Source organism: Orycteropus afer, unplaced genomic scaffold (genome assembly GCF_000298275.1).
Source record: "Orycteropus afer afer isolate SDZICR_OR568_19922 unplaced genomic scaffold, OryAfe1.0 scaffold00027, whole genome shotgun sequence".
NCBI lineage: Eukaryota > Metazoa > Chordata > Mammalia > Tubulidentata > Orycteropodidae > Orycteropus > Orycteropus afer.
Genome location: NW_006921614.1, coordinates 18,213,968 through 18,238,482, shown reverse-complemented (window position 1 = coordinate 18,238,482; position 24,515 = coordinate 18,213,968). Strand labels below are relative to the sequence as shown.

The window sequence follows — 24,515 nt, the reverse complement described above, 5'->3', positions numbered from 1 at the left end:
ACAATGACAATAGAAAAAAAATGACTATTTTGTGCATTGACTATGTACATCTGGTGGTAACAAATGCCAAGGTGCAAGGCAAGAGTAATGCTGGCTGTGATGGTTAAGGTTATGTGTTAACTTGGCTGAGCCATGATTCTCAGGGGTGTGGCAGTTGTATTATGATGTAATATGGCTGTTATGTAATGATGTAGTCATCTTCCATTTTGTAATCTGATGTAGTCATCCTCCAGTTTTGCCTAAAGCCAATTTTTACATCATGACCTGGTCTTTGAAACCTAACCAGGTTGATAAATGAGAAGTGGATGTATTTTTCCACCAATTTACTTTCAATTCATTATATGTTTTTACATACAAAGTACAGTTTTTTATGTTTTTGGAAGTAGCATGTAGTTTTTTCTTTAACTGTTTTTTATGCATTTGGATAATCTCTACCTTTTAATTGAAGTATTTAGTCCATTAACAATTTAATTATATGTATAGTTAAAATTAGGTCTACCATTTTACTATTTCTTTTCTGTGTGTCCTCTGTTTTTTTTCTTTTCTTCTTAACTGTTATCATTTTCCAATTTACTTAAATATTTTAGAACTCCATTTTAAGTACTTCTTAATTTTTTTGTTGTACCTCTTTGCATTATTTTTCAGAACTGCACTTAATTTATCTGTCAGCTCTAGCTATAATACTTTATATTATTTTTTAATGTGGGCATTAAAAAGTTTACAGTGTGCATTATACAGTATGGTACCTACTAACCACATATAGCTATTTAAATTTAAGTTAATTAAATTGAAATAAAATTAAAATTCAATTTCTTAATCAGACTAGACACATTTCAAGTACTTTGTATAGCCACATGTGGCAACTGGCTACCATATTGACAATATAGATATAGGACATTTCTATTATCATTGAATATTCTATTGGACAGTCTTATCTGGAGATTAGATTGTAGTCTACTTACAGGTAGTATATCACTTCACATAAAATTTAGAAACTCTGCAACTGTATTGATCTACTTTATCCCTCCTCATGCTTTATGTTGTAGTTGTTATGTTTTACATTTACATACATTTAAAATCCCACAAAACAATGTTATAATTATGGGCTTAAAAGACATAAATAGTTTTCAAAATTAAGGAGAATAAATGTCCTTTCTATTTACTCATATATTTACCATTTCCAAAACTCTTCATTTTACCCTGAAAATCTGTGTTTCCATTTGTTATCATTCCTGTTTATCCTAAAGAACTTCCTTTAACATTTCTTGTGACTCAGAAAATGTTCTTACAGTCTTCTCCATTTCTAATAAGAAGTCAGTAATCATCAAAATTGTTGCTCCTTTAAGCAATGTTTCATTTTTTCTCTGATTGCTTTCAAGATTTTTTCTACCTTTGTTTTTTAGCAGTTTGACCAGGGTGTGCTTACATAGGCTTTTCTTTGTATTTATCCTGTTTAGATTTTGTTGAACTTCCTGTATATGTAAATTTGTATCATTCATCAACTTGGGAAAATCTAAGACATCATACTTTCAAATGTTTGTTTCTGCCCTATTTTGCTCTTACTCTTGTGGGAACCTAATTATAAGCATGCTGTCCCATGGATCCCTGAAGCTCTGTTCATTTATTTTCCAATAATTTTTTTCTCTGTTCTTCACACTGGATTATTTCTACTGATCTATCTTCAAGCTCACTGACTTTTTCCTTTGTCATCTCCATTCTGTTTGTCCATTATTCCTACGCAACAGATTTTTTAAAAATTCATATAGTGTTTTTCTATTCTAGAACTTCTATGTAGTTTGTTTTCAGAATTTCTATTTTTAAGCTGATATTGGTACCTATCCTTCATTATGAGTATATCTCTTTTATTACCATCAAACACAGCTTCTTCAAAACCCTTGTCTGCTAATTCCAACAACTGGAGCATCTTGAGGTTGGTCTCAGACTTTTTTTTATTATTGAGAATGAGTAACATTTTTCTATTTTATTTGTACATATCAATTAAGTTTTAATTATATCTTGGATATTGGGAATATTGTGTTGTGGAGATAACATATCATAAACTAACATAAGTCTGGATTCTCCAATATGATTCTGAAAAGTACTGAATTGTTTTTTGCTTGGTTAGGAAGCAATTAGCTTATTTGGACACAAAATGAAACCTCTCATTTCTTAAGCAGCACCTCAGTTCTTTTAGTTTTAGCTGGACTAGCTAGAGTGGAATATAACCATGCATATGTAGTTTAGGGGTCAAACAGAGTTTTAGGCAATGTGTATACAAAGAATTTGTGGATTGTGTTCTCTACTCTCTGGGATAATTCCTTTACTTTCTAGCAGTTGTGGTTGTTCTGAACCTAGTCTTCAAGCCAGAAAGATAGCAGGTTTTATACTGAAGTTTTAGGCATCCCTAAGCCTACTTTCATGCTAAAATCTATTAAAATGGGGGAACTCACCCAAGTACCATTTCCTCCAGAAACTGCACACCAATCATCATTCTCCATGTGTTCAGGTATTATTATTTTTTAATATATTCAAGGTTTACAGTTATTAACTGTGAGGAGTTGGCCCAATAGGAGCTCTTTCAGGCATTACTAGAAGTAGAACTTCATTGCTTTTGAAAAACACACACTCAATGCTTCCAGCACACTGAAAGCTAATAGCTAGGTCACTCTCCAATATGTCTGCATACATTGACTTCTACCAGTTGGGTTCCATGTAAACCAAGAATCATCTAGTTTATGGCAGTTATACTTGTTACAGTAATTATATAATTTAAATAACTAGTACATGAAGTGATGGAATATGAGTGCATTGTCTATGCAAACTGGTGGAATGCTTTAGAAAAACTTATTAAAAATAAATTGCTAAATATTTCCGGTGGAAATAAATTTGATGAAGACAACTGTAAAATAAAAAGAAAAATCACAAAACGTTAGGAAGGATCTGCTTCAGCGTATTTAAGGATTTGCTCTACTTTAAAGAAACAGAAACTCAGGAGCTTGTTGACAATGCATTATGAGTATGGCTTATACAAGAAAAACTACAATATAGATCTCCAGTCAGTAGGTTTATAAAAAGATAAAATGAAACCTGTCTATATGATAAGATTAATGACTGAATCCAGATTTATATTTTTTAAATAAAAATATAAGTTCATCATAGAATTGAATCATTTGGGTACCTGTAATGCTCCATTTTTGCTGAATGATGAAACACATTGCATCAGTCGACTCAGCTCTTCAGAAACAGCTTCCACCACCCTGGATAGTACCCGAGGCACCAATTCCTTGGAAATAGTGAACACCTGAACAAAGGTTTAAAATAAAAAGAAATTAGGCATTATAAAGACTTTTCTTAATTTAAATTTGTTAACAAAAGAAATAAATTAAATTTAACACAAACAAAATAAATTACATGCCTCCCATAATTTTGAAGGACCAAAATTCTGAATGAAAGGAAAATATTTATACTTAGGTTGTATTAACTGACTCATGACAAAAACAACTCTCTTAAAAACATTGGCAAGTATAATTTTAAAAAGTATTATTAAAGTTGACTATCTGAAAATTTTCATTTTGAAAGTTGGGGTATAGTAAATTACATGGTGTGGCTTTCCTAGCCACAGTATTTGTAACTCCCATTTTGCTGTGAGCAACTGAGTAGATGATTGTTAAAGTTATCCACCTGGTGTATCTCTGTTGGAGCAGCATGAAGTAATTTCTGGGAAGTTTGCTCTCTCTCAGGCGTGTGGAATTCTGATGTTGAGATTTGGTTAGTTCTGACACTCTGCCAGGCTCAAAATGAGCCCTGCTAGAGGCAGAAGGGAGTCTCTCTGACTCCTAACTGAGAGAGGCACACTGCTGAAAGAGACATGCTGCTGAAAGAGATATGTGAGAGAAACACATTTCTCAGTAAGAGAGATATGTGAGAGAGACATACTACTGAGACAGAGATGTGCTACTGAGAGACTGAGAGAGATGGCCGGCTGCTGAGAGGATTGAGTGTGTTCCTGAACTTGAATTGTAGCCTGCTGCTTCCCGAATAAACCCCACAATCTCTGAGTTCTGTGTGGCCAGTGCAGCGAATTACAGAACCCAGCAGAGAGGTGGTAGGTGCCATGGTTGGGACTGCTGGTGACAAGGTTAGTAAGATGGTTGGAGGGTGGCAGCATGTCTGGCCTCATAAGAACAGGCCTAGGGCTGGTGATGGTCATTCTGTCTTCTTCTTGTGTAGTTAGAGAGGTCAGGAGATGCTGCCTCCCTGCCCCTTCATAGCTGTTGTCAGAAGTGGGATTTGTTGCAGTGGCCCCAGACTCATAGAAGCATAGGACTTTGTAAAAGAAAGAAGGAAGGGGCCTGGGAAGTGAAACTTTGGATTCTTAGGTGATTACTTTGGTTGGTGTTAAAGCAGATATACATAGAAAGGGAAGATACTCAAGGTGAAGAGATGAAACTGGAATGTCTTAAAAAGGATTAAGTGTTTTGGATTATGTGTTTATCTAAATGTACTACAGATATTGAATGGTCTCTTACCTACTTAGACATTAGAAATGACTGTGAAGTGTGGATAACAGAGAGCAAGTAAGTCTGCCTTCAGCTCATACTTGATTGGATATGTTAAAAGGGGAAACAGAACTTAGCCAGAAGAAACACAGACTTTTGTTTCAAATCCTATGTATAGCATATAGGGAGCTTAGGTAGAAAACCTGAGCCCCACCCAGAACCCCGCATAGTGAGGAAATCTGCATTTGAAAAGACCCACACCTAGAACTACTGAGAGAACAGAAAATTTGCACTTGAAGAAAGGACCAAATGAAAAAAAAAAATTACTGTCTGGCTTTTTGAATTTCAAGCAATTAGGCTTTGGGTTCACTGAGGCAGGAAAGTCACGGTCCATGAGAGAAACCCCTTTCAGGACTAGAAGTTAAAGAAAGTTGGCAAGTAGAGAGCCTTGTATTCTCCTCGCTTGTGACCACCTGGATCCACTTCAGTGGAAATGGGGGAAGTGCAGCAAAGAAGAAATGGGCTGAGTTTGGTACCCTTTGACCTAGGTCACTGAGGCTAGGGATGAGAGGAAGGGCTGGCTGATCAGAAGTGCAAGGAGTTGTGTGGAACTAGTATATGAGGACTAATGAAGAAAGAGAGAAGGTACTGGCTGGTCTGAAGTAAAGGGAAGAGTGTGACTCCCAAAACTTGGCAGCTGGTACCCATGGCCTAGATGGGATGGCTAGGGCTGAGTTGACGAGAACCCAACCAAATGAAGAGGAAAATGTTTGATACTGAGCTGGTGTTAAGCTGCTGCAATTTTCTGGCTTGCACTTGGCTGGACTTTGCTTATTTATGGATGCAGATGCCCAAAGTTTACAAGAATAATAGAAGATTCTCCAGAGACAAAGAAACATGCTTGTCTCCTCAGAGTACTGGTTTGATAGGGATGGGCAAATTAGAAATTAGCTATCCAAAATGTGGGAGAGAAAGGTATGAAATGGTGGCTTACAGGCTTTCATGGATGTGGTTATTTTAAGCTGATGGTGAAGGGGATGTTAATTTTTGATGAATAAAAGGGATAATGGCTAGAAGAGCCAGGGGGTGGCATGCAGTGTAGTAAATTACATGGTATGGTTTTCTAGCCATAGTATTTGTAACTCCAACTTTGCTGTGAGCAACTCAGTAGCTCATTGTTAAAGTTATCCATTCGTGTGTGTCTGCTGGAGCAGCATGATGCAATCTCCTGGGAAGTTCGTTCTCTCTCAGGTGTGTAAAATTCTGATACTGGGACTGGTGAGTTTTGCCACTTTGTCAGGCTCAAAAGGAGCTCTGGTGGTGTAGTGCCTAAGGCATTTGACTGCTAACCAGAAGGCTGGTGGTTCAAATCCACCAGCCACTTCTTGAAAGGAAGATTGTGCAATCTCCTTAGGTATAGGTACCACCTTGGAAACCCTAAGAGCTTTTTTTCAGAGGCAGAAGGGAGTCTCTGTGACTGCTGGCTGAGATGGACATGCTGCTGAAAGATACGTGCTGCTGAGAGAGAGATGTGAGAGAAACACACTGCTGAGAGACACGAGAGAGATACACTGCTGAGAGAGAGATGTGCTTCTGAGAGACTGAGAGAGACAGACGGCTGCTGAGAGAGACGGCTGGCTGAGAGAGACTGAGCACGTTCCTGAACTTGAATTATAGCCTGTTGCTTCCCCAATACACCCCACAATCTGTGAGTTCTGTGTGGCCACTGCAGTGAATTACTGAGCCCAGTAGAAAGATGGTGGGTGCTGTCGGAGGAACGGTTGGTGACAAGGTTACTAAGAGGGTTGGAGAGTGGCAGCATGTTTGGTCTCATAAGAACAGCCCTTGGGCTGCTGATGGTGATTCTGTCTTCCTCTTATGTAGTTAGAGGAGGTCAGAAGATGCCGTCTCCTTGCCCCTTTCACAAAACTAAAGTTTGACACATTCAAACTAGGAGTTATTTATTATATTAGGCAATTTAGTGAAACATTTTACTCTCTTGGTTTAAAATTAAATCATATTTACTTTTTAGCTTTCTTTGTTTCATATTAAGTCACTGGTATTATACCTCTGAGCCATCCTAGACATAACTCAAATGCTCAAAATTTTGGCAAATTATCATGTGGGAAATTGTAAACAGTATATATTACAAAAGAAATACTACTTTCTGTCACTGATACTTATAAATCATTGTATGGTTACTGACAATGGACATTAATGTCTCATTAGGAATCATTATCATTATCACTAAAAATATCCATATATTTCATACTTCCTCTATCACCTATCCATCTACCATATAAATGCTTTCACTCATTGTTGATTTAATTTTATTCTTGAATTTTCTAAGAAGTTAAAATAATATTTTATGCCTTTGATAAAATTACGGTTGAAAACATATTATTCATTATTAAAATATCATAATGATAAATTCTGGCCTGAGTTAAATCATATAGTCCTTATTTTCATAGAGGACTTTATACATTTCCTTTTAATTAGGAATTAAAATTATAACATACTGTATTTCTCTTTTTGCTGTAGTTACTTCAAACTTACAGGCAAATTCAGGAACCAGATAGCATTCTCATTGTTTTCTTTGGCCACTCTCTTGGTTTAGCTTTAAATATTCATGACTTTTTGTTTTGTTTTGTTTTTTCAGTTTACCCTGATGGCCTCTGATACTTTTGCATGTAGGGAGTGGTATAAACCTAAATACACCTATGTTGAATGTATACAGCTTAAGAGAGACAAGTGAGGGTGAACATTATCTAAAGATAACCTCTTTGCTCTGCTCAATTTTATCTGGTTACCCATCGGTCTATGAGTAAGAATCATTCTTAAAAGTATTGGCAATGCAGTGAGTAATGAATCGTAAAATTACTGCATGAAAGCAGGGAGTCATAGTGGTGGTTAACAGTGGTAGCTGTGGTCTCTTTTTTCAATGTTCCACAGAAGAGTCCTGTTAACAAGCATGCTAACTAAGAATATTAGTATCAAGCTGATGAGAATCCTTCAAGTGAGGGCAAGTTTTAATGTGAGCTGGAAGCATTAATATCTATATGGACCTAAGTCATCACTGACAGGAAATTATACATTTGCTTCCTAGCTTCAGTCTGCTCTTTTGAATCTATCTTTCTTACAAAATTCTACCTTTCAGGAACCCCAACCACTACATGACACCACATCACTACAATGCAAATTTGTATACTGGCTAGAAAGAGGTTAATAAATTTTCCAAGATAAGGTATTGAACATTCCTAAAGGAAAAACATCCCTTCAATCTCTATTCTCTATGCCTTTCAAATACTAATAAATTTAGTTTTAATTATGAGAGAAACATACAAATCTTTTCAGAAAAAGATTTTCATAGTTACAAAAACAAAATAAAACAGAAACAAACCATACACACAGGACACTAGAATTATGTTTTATTTACACTCAAATTATAGTCTGAAGGGAAAAAAAGACCATCATAAAAATCATCAAATTTGTCTCTCTCTTTTCAGTTACCCATATCTCTTAGGAACATCTAATGATAGCTTACCTCTGCGTGCACAGCAATTATATTCACCAATGCTTCTTTTAAATAGTTTCTGACACCTGAAATCAAGATGGGGGAGGGAAAAAGGCATTTAATGGCAATGCAAATGGTAGTCTCCCCTGCTGGTATTTCTGTGTGTTGTTCTCTAGCTTAAGAGTGTATAAGGAGAGAGAGAAAATAACACCACTACTGTCTATTTCCTTTTGAGACCAAATGGTGAAAGCACTATTTTTTAAGGGTCTAGGGGGAAAAAAAAAAAGGTGAAATTAGTTGGGTTTGCTTTCATTGTTTTTCATTTTTGTTACTGTTGAGGCTTTCTGTAACTGTTGGTCAGTATGAGTCAAGACTGAAATTTTAAAATGCCCTGCAATTTCTTCCTACATACACACACACAAAACTACAGTTACATTAATAGATAAAGAGGACAGAATAAGGATGTTTGACAAAGCTTATAAAACACATTAAATATCTTAGTAGTAGGCCCATCCTACTTCCAAAGGTGAAAGTAAAAATATTACACAGAATGATTATCTTAATCTTAAGAAATCACTTTTAGAAGAAACTTCTGATAAAACCACACAGAATCTGATGCTGTAAAGCCATTTAAAGACTGGAAAAAAGACAAGACTTCAGCACAGTATTGAATCAATTCACCCAGAAGCAGGTACACATAAGATTTAAGAGTACAGGGGTTTGGAGTCAGATTATCATGGATCAAACTCAGTTTCATCACCTGTGATGTTTGGCAAAAACACTGTAAGTCTCAGTTTTCTCATCTATAAAATGAGTCTAATCATAATAGGAACCTGTACATAGATCAGGAGGCTATTGTTTGAACAAAACGAAAGGATATTACATGGTTCAAAACCAAGAAGCAAGTGTGTCAAGGTTGTAACCTTTCACCACACTTATTCCACTTGTATGCTGAGCAAATAATTCGGGAAGCTGGATTATATGAAGGAGAACGTGGCATCAGGATTGGAGGAAGACTCATTAACAACCTGCGATATGCTGATGACACAACTTTGCTTGCTGAAAGTGAGGAGGACTTGAAGCACTTACTGACAAAGATTAAAGACTACAGTCTGTGGTATGGATTACACATCAATATAAAGAAAACAAAAATCCTGACAACTGGACCAATAAACAGCTTCACAGTGGATGGAGAAAAGATTGAAGTTGTCAAGGATTTCATATTATTTGGTTCTATAATCAATACCAATCGAAGCAGTAGTCAAGACATCAGACAACATATTGCATTCCACAAATCTGCTGCAAAAGAACCTCTTTCAAGTGATGAAGAGCAAAGATGTCTCCCTGAAGACTAAGGTGCACCTGACCCAAGCCATGGTTTTATCAGTTGCCTCTTATGCATGTGAGAGCTGGACAATGAATAAGGAAGACCAAAGAAGAGTTGATGCTTTTGAGATGTGGTGTTGGAGAAAAATTCTAAGAGCACCATGGTCTGCTAAAAGGACTACCAAATCTGTCCTAGAAGAAGTGCAGCTGGAATGCTCCTTGGAAGCGAGAACAGCCAGACTTTCTCTCACCTACTTTGGTCATGTTGTCAGAAGGAACCATTCCCTGGAGAAGGATATCATGCTTGGTAAAGTGGAGGGTCAATGAAGAAGGGGAAGGCCCTCAACGAGATGGATAGATACAGTGGCTGCAACAATGGGCTCAAGTATAGCAAGGATCATGAGGCTGGCACAAGATGGGGCAGTGTTCTGTTCTGCTGTGCACAGGGTTGCTATGAGTCAGAGATGACTTGATGGCACCTAACAACAACAACAATAATAGTAGCTGTCTGGTAGGGATGACATGAGGATTAAAGGACGTAATGCATTTTATAGGTCCTGGTATTTATAGTGCTCATTCAAACCTCATTATTATCTTGCAAGGGAAAAAAATATAAAAACAAATGCTGCTTTAATGTAATTCCAGAACAATTACTTTCATTTAGAGTGGAACAACATTTCAGATTGCTTCCTAGCATGACTTGCACACACTTAAAATCCCTTCTCTAGGGGAAATTCTATTGTACTGCAAAACTACGGATAATAGAAGTAAGGACGTTAAGGAGAATCTTTTTCCACAATGTCATCTAACCTATTGATTAGGAAAGCTAAGATAGAGACCAAGAATTATAACATACCTTTTGAATTGGCATTTGCCAACTTAAATATATACAATTAACTTTTGAACCTGTCATATACTATAGTGTATAAATAAGAACATTGTTTTTCTTTTGAGGAACTAATTTCATGTATATTTCTTTGGGATATGAAGGTAACAGTGTTATTAATTCTATTTTGCCAATGGAATAACTGAGAAATCTGGGTGAAAAATAAATAAAATCCAGAAATTAATTGATTCTTCCTGAGAAAAAGGGTAATCTCAAGGTAAGAAGTCTTATCTGGGATGCAGGAAAGAACGTAAGAGCCTATTACAGGTGAAAATGAAATAAACTGACTTTTACTCGAGACTAAAAATGCTTTGTTCTTAGAAGAGGAATGCCATATGCTATGAGGCATCTCTTGGACTGCTCATAGCAATTGTCAGGGGATGGGGGAGTCTGCTGTGACTTTGATCATCCAGTGGCCACCTCCTCACCTACTGCTGACTGCTCTCTGGGTACCTCTACCAAATGTGAGTGGAGGGTGATATGGTGATTCCTGTGCTCAGGAATCTTTAAATTGCAGTTATATGTAAGACTAGCGCAAGTATTTACCTCTACATACATAGCTACTAAAAACATAAGCACTGTATTAGGGCAACGATGCTTAAGGAGTAAGAGCAAGAGTTAGAAATTCAACAGTACTTGCCCTCATTGAAAACCAGGGTAATGCCAATGCTACTCTGAGAACAAATGTCAGGAGTCTAGGTTCTGACAATGTTCTAGAAATAATGATTGGAAATGGAATGGCTGTTTTTAGGTTTTTAACTTCTTCATTGCAAAAGAGAACAATGAGGCCAGAGAACTGACTAAAAAACAGAAAATTAAACTTAGAAAGAAGCAAGACAAAGTTACATGCTCTGTGACAGTAGGCTATAAACTCATCTCCCACTCTGAACCTGACAGGAAAAACATTTCCTGGCAAAGACCCATCAGATGAAACAACTTCTAAAAGAGATAAATCTAACTTACTCAATAAAATTCTGAAAACAAAGCTTGAGTAGTACAAATAAAAGCACAGGATACTCTCACCTAAAAGAACCCCATTATGTTGGTCAAAATTGGGGGTGGGGGTGGGGATAGGATCAGCTTCCTATTTTAGGTTGACCACAGGTTTCAAATGGATAATATATTTGAAAGAGTAAACTGCCTTAACCTGGAACAAGTAAGAACATTTTGGGTTTCTTAGAGATTTTTTCTTACAAGTTGAAAAAAATGGAAATAATTGCCATTTTTTTCTTTCACAAACCATCAAATAATTGCTTCAAGAGGTAAGTGGAAGTGTTGGAAAAAGAGAAGGGAAAATATGTGGTCCTAGAGGTGAACAGAAATAGAAGTCTTAGTAAGACCACAAGCTAGGTCAGTGAGGGTTCAAAAAGATAGCATTAAACTGAACATATCTGAAATGTGAAGTGGGCTTGAGGCTGAACTCCATGAAATGCCATTATGACCTCCAAAAGCAAGGTATATGCTGGTCTTATAACTTCATCTGAAAAAATGTAAAATATAAAAATTAACAAATCTACAGAATGCCTTTCTCCAGAAAGTTACCATTACTTTAATACAAAATGAAGTGTTTTGCTATTGCCAACTAGGTTTAAATTGTTATCAGTTCTAAGAGAAGGAGTAACAGTGAATAGTCTTTCATTTAACATAAATTTCCTGTGATTCCACTATACAGTAGGCAGTGGTAGACACATGTAGACATTAGGTCCTTAAAGCTGAATATGTGGTATCCACAGACCATCAAAGCTTTCTGTTATTTAAAGTTTTACTATAATTTATGGATATTCATATGTATGTCTAAGAAGTACATAGTAAGTATGTCCAAGATGGCTTTATGAAAAGGTTTTATATCATGAAAAAAATTCTTTATACTCTGATTTAAAATAATTTATAATACATTTATATATTATCTTTATTTTGTGGAGTTCTTAAAAGGTAAAGATGAATATTTGGATAGAGGTAGAAAAAGTAAAGGCAAAGTAAGGTTCACAATGTGAAGTCAATAAGATCTCTGTGGTCTTCCTCATTCAAGAATTTCAATTCCTTTTTCTCTCCATTCCACTCCATATCCAGTTACATGCCTAAGGAGAAATAAACTGAATACACACTCCACTCCCCAGCCTTGCTTCCCAGTCTGTAGCCTGTATTCACTCCGGTCCAAATTGAGACTTTCAGACATGTTTTTAGAAAAATTAAACTCTGATAACAAATACCCGGTTTTAATTGCTTGTTTAGTTTTCTGTTTTAAAATGCTGTTCACCAGCCACCTGTCGAAGGATGCCAGCTGTGTCACAATTCTGTACTTGAAGTCTGTCATAGCTGCAAGGTACGAGTAGGAGTCTTATGAGATCCAGAAGGCACTAATGTCCAACAAACCTGACAGAACATAGCTTGCAAGCAAGGAGAAAATTTCTTTTTGGTGAACAGAGTGGCCAATTTGCTGTTTTCTGAATGGGAAAAAGAAATTATGTGGAAATCATGCTTTGGTGGTTAAGTTTGTGTGTCAACTTGGCTGGGGCTGGTTGAGTAGCTGGGCAGCTGAATGTAGTTATTCCCCATAGTGAGAATGGTAATTAACTTCATGGTGGAATCTATTGGAGCAGCTGAGTAGCTGCTTTGGGTATGTGGTCTGCTTCCTGTATATAAGCAGCAGCTTTGGGAATGGTTTCTAGCTTATGGCATACTTGAGCCCTGCATGTAGCCACGTTGTTGTTCAGCAGCCTGCCATGCTCTAACAACTTTGGAACTTTCAATGGACTTGAATTAATGGTCTGCCATGTGGTTCGGTAACATCGGTACTGTGTTATTTTATTTGTCGACCGTGGGCTTGCTAGCCTCAGCAGCCAGTAGCTGCCTGAGTGAAAAGATGCCTCTAGCTTCAGTGGGCTGGGAACAAGAGACAGAGCTGAAGCTCAAGGTTGAGGGGCTTTCACCCAGCCCCTAGAGCCTGCCACTTGGACCTCGGACTCCTAACCTCCCAAACTGTAAGAGAATAAACTGTTTGTTAAGGCCTTCCCATTTGTGGTATATTCTTGTCAGAGGCATACTAGGTAACCAGAACACATGCTAAAAGGATGGCCATGTGAGCACACAACACTAAAAGAGAACAGATGTGGGGGTGTGGAAATAGGAAACTGGTCTTCTCTGTGATTTAACTGACAACAGAGCCCTGGTGGCACCAATGGTTAAGTGCTCAGCTGCTAACCAAAAGGTTAGTGATTCAAATCTGCCTAGTATCTGTGCAGGAGAAAGATCTGGTGATCTGCTTCTGTAAAGATTACAGCCAAGAAAACCTTATGGAACAGCTCTACTCTGTCACACAAAGTAACAATAAGTTGAAATCAACTCCATGGTACCTAATAGGAACAAGAGCTAACTGGGCAATCTCTTCCTTGGATGGAAGGGGTTAGATGGAGAATATGGGAAAGAGGTAGTAAGAGTGCTAAGAAAGATCTATTGTCTGAGAAAGGTTTTGAAGCTGTCAGAGAATAGCTCTATACATATTTTGGGATCAAAGTGGCCAAGACTTCAAAGTGGATGGCAGAATAAAACAAAGAATGAGTTTAAAAGGATCTTTATCATGACACCTAGGGGTAGGACCAATATTTGATTTTTGATTAATAGATTATTTTCAAAAAGTCCATGACTGTGATAAAGGGACCATATTGTAATTAATTTTTATGGTGTATGTTCTTTCTCTTCTCACTACATTTTACTCCAAATTTAACATTATTAATATTAATAATTGATAATTATTTCTTAAGTACAGTGTGGTGACAGAATGACCACTCAGTGTAAAGTCAAAAGACTGGGATCAAAATGTTGGCTTGTCTATCTAAAGATATGATTTCGACAAATCAGTTCACCCTTCAGACAACTAACTGTTTATGCTGCCAATTGTAGAGATGGTGTCATTTATTTTCCTAACAAAGTTGTTATGAAAATGAAATGTAATAGATATCTGCTCCCCATTCTTTACACATTCATTGTGTATCTATTAGGTGCTAGATGCCTCTAGGTGCTTTTTATACAAAAGTAAGCAAAACAGACATGATCCCTGACCTAACAGAGATTCCAGTCCTGTGGTAAAAAACACTTTGCCACCCAGGAAGCAGGATAATACATATTTTGGGGCTTTATTTTTCCCCCTTTTTAAATAAAAGGAATGATGATTAGAAGAAAGTATACTAGTTTCTCTTTGTGAAATACTCCATGTTTAGTTTTGACCATAGAGTTCTGTTGCATACTGTCACCCACCCAGCTACAGCATATCCTAGTGTGGGCTCTGGTGGCACAGTGTCTAAGGCATCTGACTGCTAACCAGAAGGCTGGTGGTTCAAATCTACCACCCACTCCTTGGAAGGAAGGTTGGGTAATCCACTTCTATAGTGATACTGCCTCGGAAACCCAAGGAGAGGTCGCTATGAGTAGGATCTAACTTGACGGCAGTGAGTTTGTTTTTTGTTTTTTCTTTTTTAGTGTGGGCAAATGGCAAATTGTTTTGGGTAGTGCAAGGGATCTGTGAATAGTTACACAACATTAACTGGAGAGATCTGTTTCTAAGAAGACTCTTAGTTTGCTGGTCTGAGGCAGCGTTTGTTAGAAGTTGAAATTTTTGTGGATTATTTTGTCATATGTCTTTACCTTGGTTTAGAAGAGAATGGCCAACCCTCACATATTAGTGATGGTTAGGGAAGGCCCTGCAAATGTGGTGACATGTGGCATTGGCCTGAATGAGGATGGCCAATGAATATCAAGCAGAATTAGGTGCTGACCTTTAGGCAAGTTCCTGAACCTCTCTGATTTTTAGCTTTCTCATTTGTAAAACAGAGATAATGTATATTAGGTGAAATCCTATTTTTAAAAGGATAACATATCTGCCAAAAGGAAGCTGTACTGAATGGGAAGTGTTATTGTTGGTTACTAGTACCAATAACTCTGTTTTGTATTCCCAAAGTCCATACACATATGCCCCCCTTACATCTGCTCAGAGACCCACTACCTTTCTTTTCCACTCTCACAGCTCTACCATTTCTTGTGTGACTATTTGAATATCTATCTCCCCTACTAAACTGTAAACTCTACAATGGTAGGGGGCATTCCTATTTTCTTCATCTTTGTATTTTACCACCTATCACAGTTGCTGGCACCAAATAGATGTTCAAAAAAATATTTATTGAATCCACAAATAAAAGAAGGGCAAAGATAACATCTGTCTTGCTAACTACTAAATGTCTAGGGCTCAGTGTTTATCAACAAAGTGATAACTGAGTGGATGAGTAAATAAAGGCATCAGCTCTGGTAGCATAGTGCCTAAGGCACTTGACTGCTAACCAGAAGGCTGGCAGTTCAAACCCACCAGCCACTCCTCGGAAGGAAGGTTGGGCAATCCTACTTCCGTAGTGATACTGCCTCGGAAACCCAAAGAGGGGTCGCTATGAGTCGGGGCCGACTCGATGGCATATAACAACAACAACAACATGCAAGGGTTTATGGAGCTCTTGTGGCATAGTGGGTAAGGCATTTGACTGCTAACCAGAGGTCAGCAGTTCAAACCTACCAGCTGCTCCACAGGAAGAAGATAAAGCAATCTACTTTCGCAAAGATTTATAGCGTTGGGAATCCAACGAAGGTCACTATGAGTCAGAATTAACTCAATGGCAGTGGGTTTAGTATATGGTTTATGTAAGAATTTACGACATCCAGAGTTACTAGAAATGTAAATACTTCAGTTGTAGTACGGAAGGTATTCTTTGGTAAAGTATGCATCCTTCATGTCTCACAGGGTTTAGAAAAACAAGATAGCCTTTTTTAAAAAGTATCAGGATCCACGTGAATAATACAATTTGAACAGAGAATGTACACCAGAATAGATTATTGCTGAGACTAAATATCTGCTCTACAAATATGCATTATTTTTCCAGTTATGTAACTAAACTAATAGCTTATGCCAAAGAACACATCACGAAATATTAAACAAATGGTGGCTGTACACGTGGACCTAGCCCAATGGCATATGCATGTATCAGATTGACCACATTTGTGGAAAGAGGTGATAGAGAAGCTCAACATATCAGTAAAAATAAGGTCAGGTCATTGTGAAATAGACCATCAATTCTCATATACAATTTTATGTTTAAGCTGAGGAAAATAAAAACAAGTCCATGAGAGCTGAAATATAACCTAGATTATATCCTACCTGAATTTAGAGACCATATGAGTAACAGATTTGATGCACTGAACATCAGTGGCCGAAAACCAGTTGTGGGATGACATCAAGAACATCATACACGAAAAAAGCAAAAGGTCATTAAAATGACAGGAGAGGAAGAAAAGACCAAAATGGATGACAGAAGAGACTCTGAAACTTGCTCTTGAACAGACAGTAGCTAAAGCAAATGGAAGAAACAATGAAATAAAAGAGATGAACAGAAGATTTCAAAGGGCAGCTCAACGAGACAAAGTATTACAATGAAATGTGCAAAGACTTGGAGTTAGAAAGCCAAAAAGGAAGAATGTGCTTGGCATTTCTCAAGCTGAAAGAACTGAAGAAAAAAAAATCCAAGCCTTGAATTGCAATACTGAAGGATTCTATGAGCAAAATATTGAATGATGCAGGTAGCATCAAAAGAAGATGAAGGAATACACACAGTCACTGTATCAAAAAGAACTGGTCAATGTCAAACTATTTCAGTAGGTAGCAATATGATCAAGAAACAATGGTATTGAAGGAAGAAGTCCAAGTTGCACTGAAGACATTGGCAACAAACAAGTCTCCAGGAATTGACAGAATACCCTTTAAGATGCTTTAACAAACAGATGCAGTTCTGGAGGCACTTACTTGTTTATGCCAAGAAATTTGGAAGACAGCTACCTGGGCAACTGACTGGAAGAAACTGGTATTTGTACTCATTCCAAAGAAATGTGGAACTTATCTAACAATATCATTAATATCACACACAAGTAAAATTCTTCTGAAGATAATTAAACAATGGTTGCAGCAGTTTATTGATGATTTTCAGAAAATCAAGCTGGATTCAGAAAAGAATATGGAATGAGGGATATCATTTCTGATGTCAGATGGATCTTGGCTGAAAGCAAAGAATACCAAAAAGATGTTTGTGTATGTTTTATTGACTATGCAAAGGTATTTGACTATGTGGATCACAGCAAATTATGGATAACATTACGAAGAATGGGAATTCCAGAACACTTAATTGTGCTCATAAGGAACCTGTACATAGACCAAGAGGCTGTTGTACAGGGAGAACAAGGGGATAGTACATGGTTTAAAATCAGGAAGGGTGTGCATCAGGGTTGTATCTTTTCACCATACTTAGTCAGTCTGTATCATGACCAAATAATCAGAAAAGCTGGACTATATGAAAAAGAATACAGCATCAGGATTGGAGGAAGACTCATTAACAACCTATGATATGCAGATGACACAACCTTGCTTGCTGAAAGTAAACCACTTACTGATGAAAATCAAAGACTACCATCTTCAGTATGGATTACACCTCAACATAAAAGAGACAAAAATCCTAACAACTGGACCAAAAAGCAACATCATGATTAATGGAGAAAAGACTGAAGTTGACAGGGATTTCGTTTTATTTGGATCTACAATCAACACCCGTGGAAGTAGGAGTCAAGAAATCAGACAACTATTGCCCTGGGCAAATCTGCTGTAAAAGACCTCTTTAAAGTGTTGAAGAGAAAAGATATTATTTTGAAGAGTAAAGACCGAAGCCAAGTTTATTTTCAATCACGTCATATGCCTGTGAAAGCAGGGCAATGAGTAAGGACAACCTAAGAAGAACTGATGCCTTTGAACTGTGGTGTCAGTGAAGAATACTGAAAGTACTATGGACTGTCAGAAGAATGAACAAATCTGTCCTAGAAGAAGTGCAGCTGGAATGTTCTTTAGAAGTAAGAATGGCCAGATTTTGTCTCACCTCCTTTGGTCATGCTGTCAGAAAGGACCAGTCCCTGGAATAGGATATCATGCTTGGTAAAGTAGAGGGTCAGCAAAAAAGGGGAAGACTTGCAATGAGATGGATTGATATGGTGGCTGCAATGATGGGCTTAAGCATAGTCAGGATTGTGCAGATGGCACAGGACCACGCAGTGTTTTGTTCTGTTGTACCTAGGGTCACTGTGAGTCAGAGCTGACTCGATGGCACCTAACAACAACAAATATTGACTGAGTGGTCAGAATGTGCCAGGTACTTAGGAAGATGCCCTGATATATTAGAAATAAAAACTTAGAGACAGGAAAGACAGAACACTCAAGAAATGTGTTAGGAAATGTGGGTTTCCATTTCAGTGCCAGCAGTGATCAGTGATGGGCAACAAAAAGCCCTTCTGAGAGAACTCACTGAGATGAGGGAGGACAGGGAATGCGCACAGCACACAGGAGGAAAAATAAAGCACACTGCTTGCTTTTTGGAGTTAGATATAAATGCTCCATTATTATGATGTAGTAGTGAGTATTGTTTTTAAAAGGTTCCCCTTAGGTAAACCCCCACAACTTTCCACATTATTTAAGCAAAGGAAGGAGAAACAGTTTTTACAAAATGTATCTCCTCTACTTACTGCATATGAAATAAGAATGTGTCATGATATTTGGCCAAAAAAGTGTCCCCACCCACACAGGATCAATCTAGAATATCATTTAGCAATAACTCTAGTAACCCAGTGTGGAAATTCCCCAAGGAGAAAACAAAGCTCATCTCTACTTTGAGCAAGAACGTAGGTCTCTCTTGCAAGGTGGGCTTACTGTAAATCAGTCTGTACAACAAACAACTACATCATGGAAGTCAAATGGAAAAGGATCTTTTTTGGGGGATATATTTGTGTCTTCTTATCTTAATTGAGCAGGGAGGGCACTTGATTTTGGAATTGGCACACTATTAAGTCTTTATTGGGTGCCTATGATAGCCAGAAGAAGCTGTGGTTTCGCAGTGGTTAAGCGTTTGGCTACTAACCAAAAGTGGTTAAGTGGCTCGGCAGTTTAAACCCACCAGCTGCTTTGCAGGAAAAAGATGTGGCAGTCTGCTTCCATAAAGACTGTAGCCTTGGAAACTCTATGGGGCAGTTCTACTCTGTTCTGTGGGGTCACTATGAGTCAGAACTTTTACAGCAATAGGTTTTTTTTTTTTTTTTTTTTTTTAAATGACAGTCAGTCACTATTCCAGTGCTGGGAGTATGGCAGTGACAGAACACAGCCTCTGCTCCACACTGCATCCACTCCAGTGGGGACACACCTACCAACGTGGCTGACCTTGGATTTAATAAAGAGTAACCGCCCTACACGTGGGCAAGAACCTGACATCATTTCTGAAACTGAGTATAAGAAAGTAATTGTATGAAACAAAGTTTAGGCAAAGAATAAAGCTCACACTGCCAAAGAGATGGAAAAGGTTATTTCTTGATGAGAATCCTCAGCACCACTTGTAAAAACCCATGTTAAGAGGTGTAAATATCTCTATTTTGCTAATCTCAAGTAATAGTATTCAACAATAACTTGTAATAGATATATACAAGTGCATAGGAATGACTTGGATTTAAAGTTTAGCTGGAAAATCAACATAGTTTCTTTGATATGTGGGGAAATGCTTTGTCAATTAAAAAGTGTTATATAAGCAGATTTGATTCCTCTTATTATTAATAATTAGATAACTTCCTAGGTAGATCATTATAGAGATGTCCATATTACACCACAGAATATTATATTGATCAAGCCTTTGTTTTTGATCTTTTAAAATTTGAAAATGAAAACCATGTATGTAGAAATGCTTATTGAAAATAATTAAAACAACACAGAAGTATCTGTTTATATAATAATAAATAAAAGTCCAATAAATTCCTCCTTCATCCTTTTTCCCAGGATAACCACCATTGAGTTTGATATGTATTATTCTAGATTTTTTCCTGTGAATAAATTTTTTTCCCCTAAAAAATAAGATTACATTATATATTCACTCCTTGAAAGGTCTTACTTCATTCAGATCACAAGCCTACTTCCATGCCAGTGCACAGAGATCAGGAGTTGCTGAGGGCTCCACATTGTGGGCACATCATGCATCATTTACTCACTATCTTACGGCTGGACAGTTAAACAGTAACACAAACCATTGCCATCAAGTTGATTCTGACTCAGAGCGACTCGATAGGACAGAGTAGAACTGCCTCATAGAGTCTCCAAGGCTGTATGTAATCTTTACAGAAGCTGACTGCCACATCTTTCTCTTGTGGAGAGGCTGATGGGTTAAAACTGTCAACTTTTCCATTAGTAACCAAGTGCTTAACCACTAGACCACCAAGACTCCACTCTGGTGGACAGTTAGGTTGCCTTTAAATATCTGAACTACAAATAATACCATAATGAATATATATGTAAAAAGATTCTTGTATTCTCATAGACTAATTTCTGTATAATCTCTTCCTAGAAGTGGAATTGCTGAATCAAAAGTTGTTTTGTTTTTTTTTTTTTCTTTTTGATGGATTCTGTCAAACTGTCATTCAAAGGGCCATACAAGATTATGTTCTGATTTCTTCATGCCTTTTTTATTTTCTTAACTTGGGTTTTCTGATTGTTATAATTAATAATCAATTATCCTGAATATATAACCCTCTTCTCAAACATAACTCATTTCAAAACATTCTTAAACAGATATTTGACAAAAACTTTTCATTAAGATAGTAAAATTTAATTTTAAGCAAAATACAAAGGTCAAAGGAAATTTTCTAAAAGTTACACAAGACTTATAGCTAATCTGTACAGAGTGTCTGAAATAGAGCTGGAGAGAAATAACACTTACAGAAAACAACTGCTATGTCATTTGAACTTATACCAAGAATGCAAACTTTTCCATGAGGCATTTCCTGTCATAGTTGGACCAACAACTCCTGTCAATGCAGTCTGAGTTCAAGGTACTCTGCCCAAGGTTGTTTTCAAACATGATGGTCTTCAGACAGTACTGTAAGAAATCAAACTTTGGAAACTCTGGAGATACTACCCACTTTATAAACCACATTTCCTGTTTTTAACCCCTGTGCCCTAAATCAGTTATCAGTCCCAGAACTGATAAAAATAGATTGAAAAATACTATAAATATCCACAATGTACTTTTTCTTTGGTCAAAGTGAAACACTAGATTAAAGAACTCTGGGGTATTTTTTTCAAGGAAATTATTCAATCATACAATGAAGATACATTATAGAAATTACTATTTAGTTAAAAACAAAAAAAGTAACAAGAAACTCTATCAGTATTGGTAAGGCAGATAAAAACCAAATTAGATGCCACTGTGTTGACTCCGACTCACGGTGACACCATGTGTGTCAGAATAGACCTGTGCTCTGTAGGGTTTTCTTCAGTGGTTGATTTTTCAGAAGTAGATCACCAGTCCTTTCTTCCAAGGTGCTACTGGGTGGACTCAATCCTCCAACCTTTTAGACAGCAGCTTGAAATGTTCATTGTTTGCATCACCCAAGAACACCATGGAAAGGACTAAATATTCTGGAACAGATTTAGATTTTTTTTTTTTTTTTGAATAGGGAAAAGGTTTTAAGTCCCAGCTCTTCATGTTTTATTTAGTGCACTCCTTCCTAAATTGATAAATGTCTTTTGCCATGTTATAGATTTTTCAAATGATTGAGCACTTGAAGATTCCAATCATATAAATAATCCTTACTTTTTTATTTCACCCTGCATTCTATTGGCTGTGATGAAAAAGTTTAAAGTAATTTGCAGCTGAAAAAAAGACTTGCCTACACTGCACTCCTGATTAGATGTCATAAGAATGGGGCTCTGCAGATGCAAGGTCTAAATGAAGGACTGCAGCCTCTATGGCTGTTTACTTTTCTCTCCAGGATAACTTTTATTTAACTTTTCTTTAGTCAATATGATCTCTTGGCTCTTAAACTATGAAGAGGAAAACTCCCTCCTTTAAAAATAGAAAACATCACCAGCAGTGAAAACAACAGTTAAATAATTTTGTGACTTATTTTTTCCATCTGCAAGAAAGGATTTATATTTCTCAGAGCTTTGCATTCACAAAACCTCACAGTTTCTGAGATTCAAATAAAGAGGGAAACCTCGTTCCCATTTCAAAAGTTCAAGTCTGATACATAAAGCTGACTATGAATTACATTAGTATAAAATATTATACTAATATATTTATACTATAATAATAATATAGAATACTAGTTTTATAAATTACAAATTTGATACACTGGATTTCAGACTAAAAGTTAGAAAGCTATTAATTTAACATTACTGATGAACCAAACTCATTTGTTTCAACTTAGTCTTTTGGTAGAAACTTTTTTTCCCCCATTAGAAGGCAACTTCAATTTGAAAGTGAAAGTGACAAGAAAATAGGATTCATTCTATATATGCCCATGAACGTATTTGTTATACACTATGAGCCATTAATTCTGGACATATTTTATAAACAGGTCTGAGTAACTGTCCAAATTTCAAAATATCAGGAATTTATTTCAAAAACTAAGAATGATTTCAAGTAAATAAAACCCAATAAATGCTATGCTGGGCCAAAGACCATGACTGAATGATAAGGATCTGGCTCCACTCTCTAGTGTGACTTCTGTGACAAATGGGTTAATGCATGGAAAGTGCTTCTCAAGCTGTCCATAGTGTAACATGTTGGGTGTGACTTCATTATTATTGGGAAGCTATTACAGTCTCATCACTAGAATCATTACTGTGGAGCACAGAAAAGAACTAGTAATGTATAGGCTCTATTCTCAACATATGTTACATATATAATTTAAGAAATAAAATCCAATTATTGTAAGATTCAACTATTTCATCAGAGAAAAGACACTGAAATTAGTAATAGCCGAATTCATAATGAAATTGAAGGCAGGAAAACATATGAAAAGCCAACTGCTAATTTGGAGTTTAAAGTCTCATTTGTTGTTATGTGCCGTCGAGTCGGACCCGACTCATTGCGACCCCTCCTTGGGTTTCTGAGGCAGTATCACTACAGAAGTAGATTGTCCCATCTTCCTTCCGAGGAGTGACTGGTAGATTTGAACAACCAGCCTTCTGGTTAGCCTTAGGCACTATGAGACCAGAGCTCCAAAGTCTCATTTACATGTAACAAAAATCTATGAGTGGGTACAGAGACACACAAGCTAAACAGGACTGGGAAGGCAAAGGGGACTACACCCATGAATATATATAGGTTGGACAGACTTCTCCATATGTATTTATATGTATGAAAAACATATCCATGAATATAGTAGGCATATAGAAGGCGAAGTTATGAAAACTTTTTAGCCATAACCAAACATCTTGGAGGAATGAGTCACTGGGTCTGGGATCCCAGGAACACAGTCTTAGGGGACATCAAGGCCAATTGGCATAACACAGTCCACAAACACAATGTTCTACCACGCTACTTTGGTGAGTTGTGACTGAGGTCTTAAAAGCTTTTGAGAGGCCATCTAAGGTGCAACGATTGCTCTCTCCCCATCAGTAGCAAAGAAGAGCAAAGGAAATCAAAGCAGCAAGGAAATAATTAGTCCCAAAGACTAATGGACTATGTGACCTTCAGTGTCCATAACCCTAAGATCAGGTAAACTAGATCATGTCCTGTGACCACTGTCAATCACTCTGAAAGGGACCATGGTAGGAGGTCCTGGATAGAATGGGAGAAAAATGTGGAACAAAATTCAAAATCATAAAGACCAGGCTTACTGGCCAAATACAGACTACCGGTCCTTAAATACATTTCAAGCCTGGAACCAAACTCATTTCCATGGCTCAACTTTCAAACAATGTTGTTGTTGTTGTTGTTGTTGTTGTAGTATGTGCCATTGAGTTGGACCCAACTCATAGTGACCCCTCCTTGGGTTTCTGAGGTGGTATTACTATGGAAGTAGATTGCCCAATCTTCCTTCCAAGGAGTGGCTGGTGGGTTTGAACCTCCAGCCTTCTGGTTAGCAGTCAAGTGCCTTAGCCATAAGCTACCAGAAAAGTCAGCCCCAGGGATAGAGGTGAGGAGAGACAACTCAAGGATGCCCGAAGAAGCAGGCCAGAAGAGCAGGAGAAAGGGGATTAAAAGCCAGAAAGCCAGACAGAGGAAGAGTCAGCCAGGTGGGGGTGATACGAGAGGTCTCCAACAGCAGGACAAACTTGTCTGTCGGATTGTCCTACTGTGGTGACATGTAGATGTGAGTTTTGAGGCTGAGCCTCTGGTGTTTAAAACCCAGAGAGATGCACCTGGTGCACAGGTAACAGCCCAGCTTATAGACT

The 24,515-nt window shown here is 37.3% G+C and overlaps 1 protein-coding gene across 1 annotated transcript in view; it reads right to left on the bottom strand.

Annotated features, from left to right (window-relative positions):
* EXOC2 (exocyst complex component 2) overlaps window positions 1-24,515 on the bottom strand; it is a 396,050-nt gene that overhangs the window by 34,198 nt on the left and 337,337 nt on the right. Inside the window, exons 23-24 of the mRNA XM_007935377.1 lie at window positions 8,044-8,099; window positions 3,179-3,301 (exon numbers count right to left, since the gene is read on the bottom strand). Coding sequence (XP_007933568.1) covers window positions 3,179-3,301; window positions 8,044-8,099 — 179 coding nt within the window. The remainder of the gene's footprint in view (window positions 1-3,178; window positions 3,302-8,043; window positions 8,100-24,515) is intronic.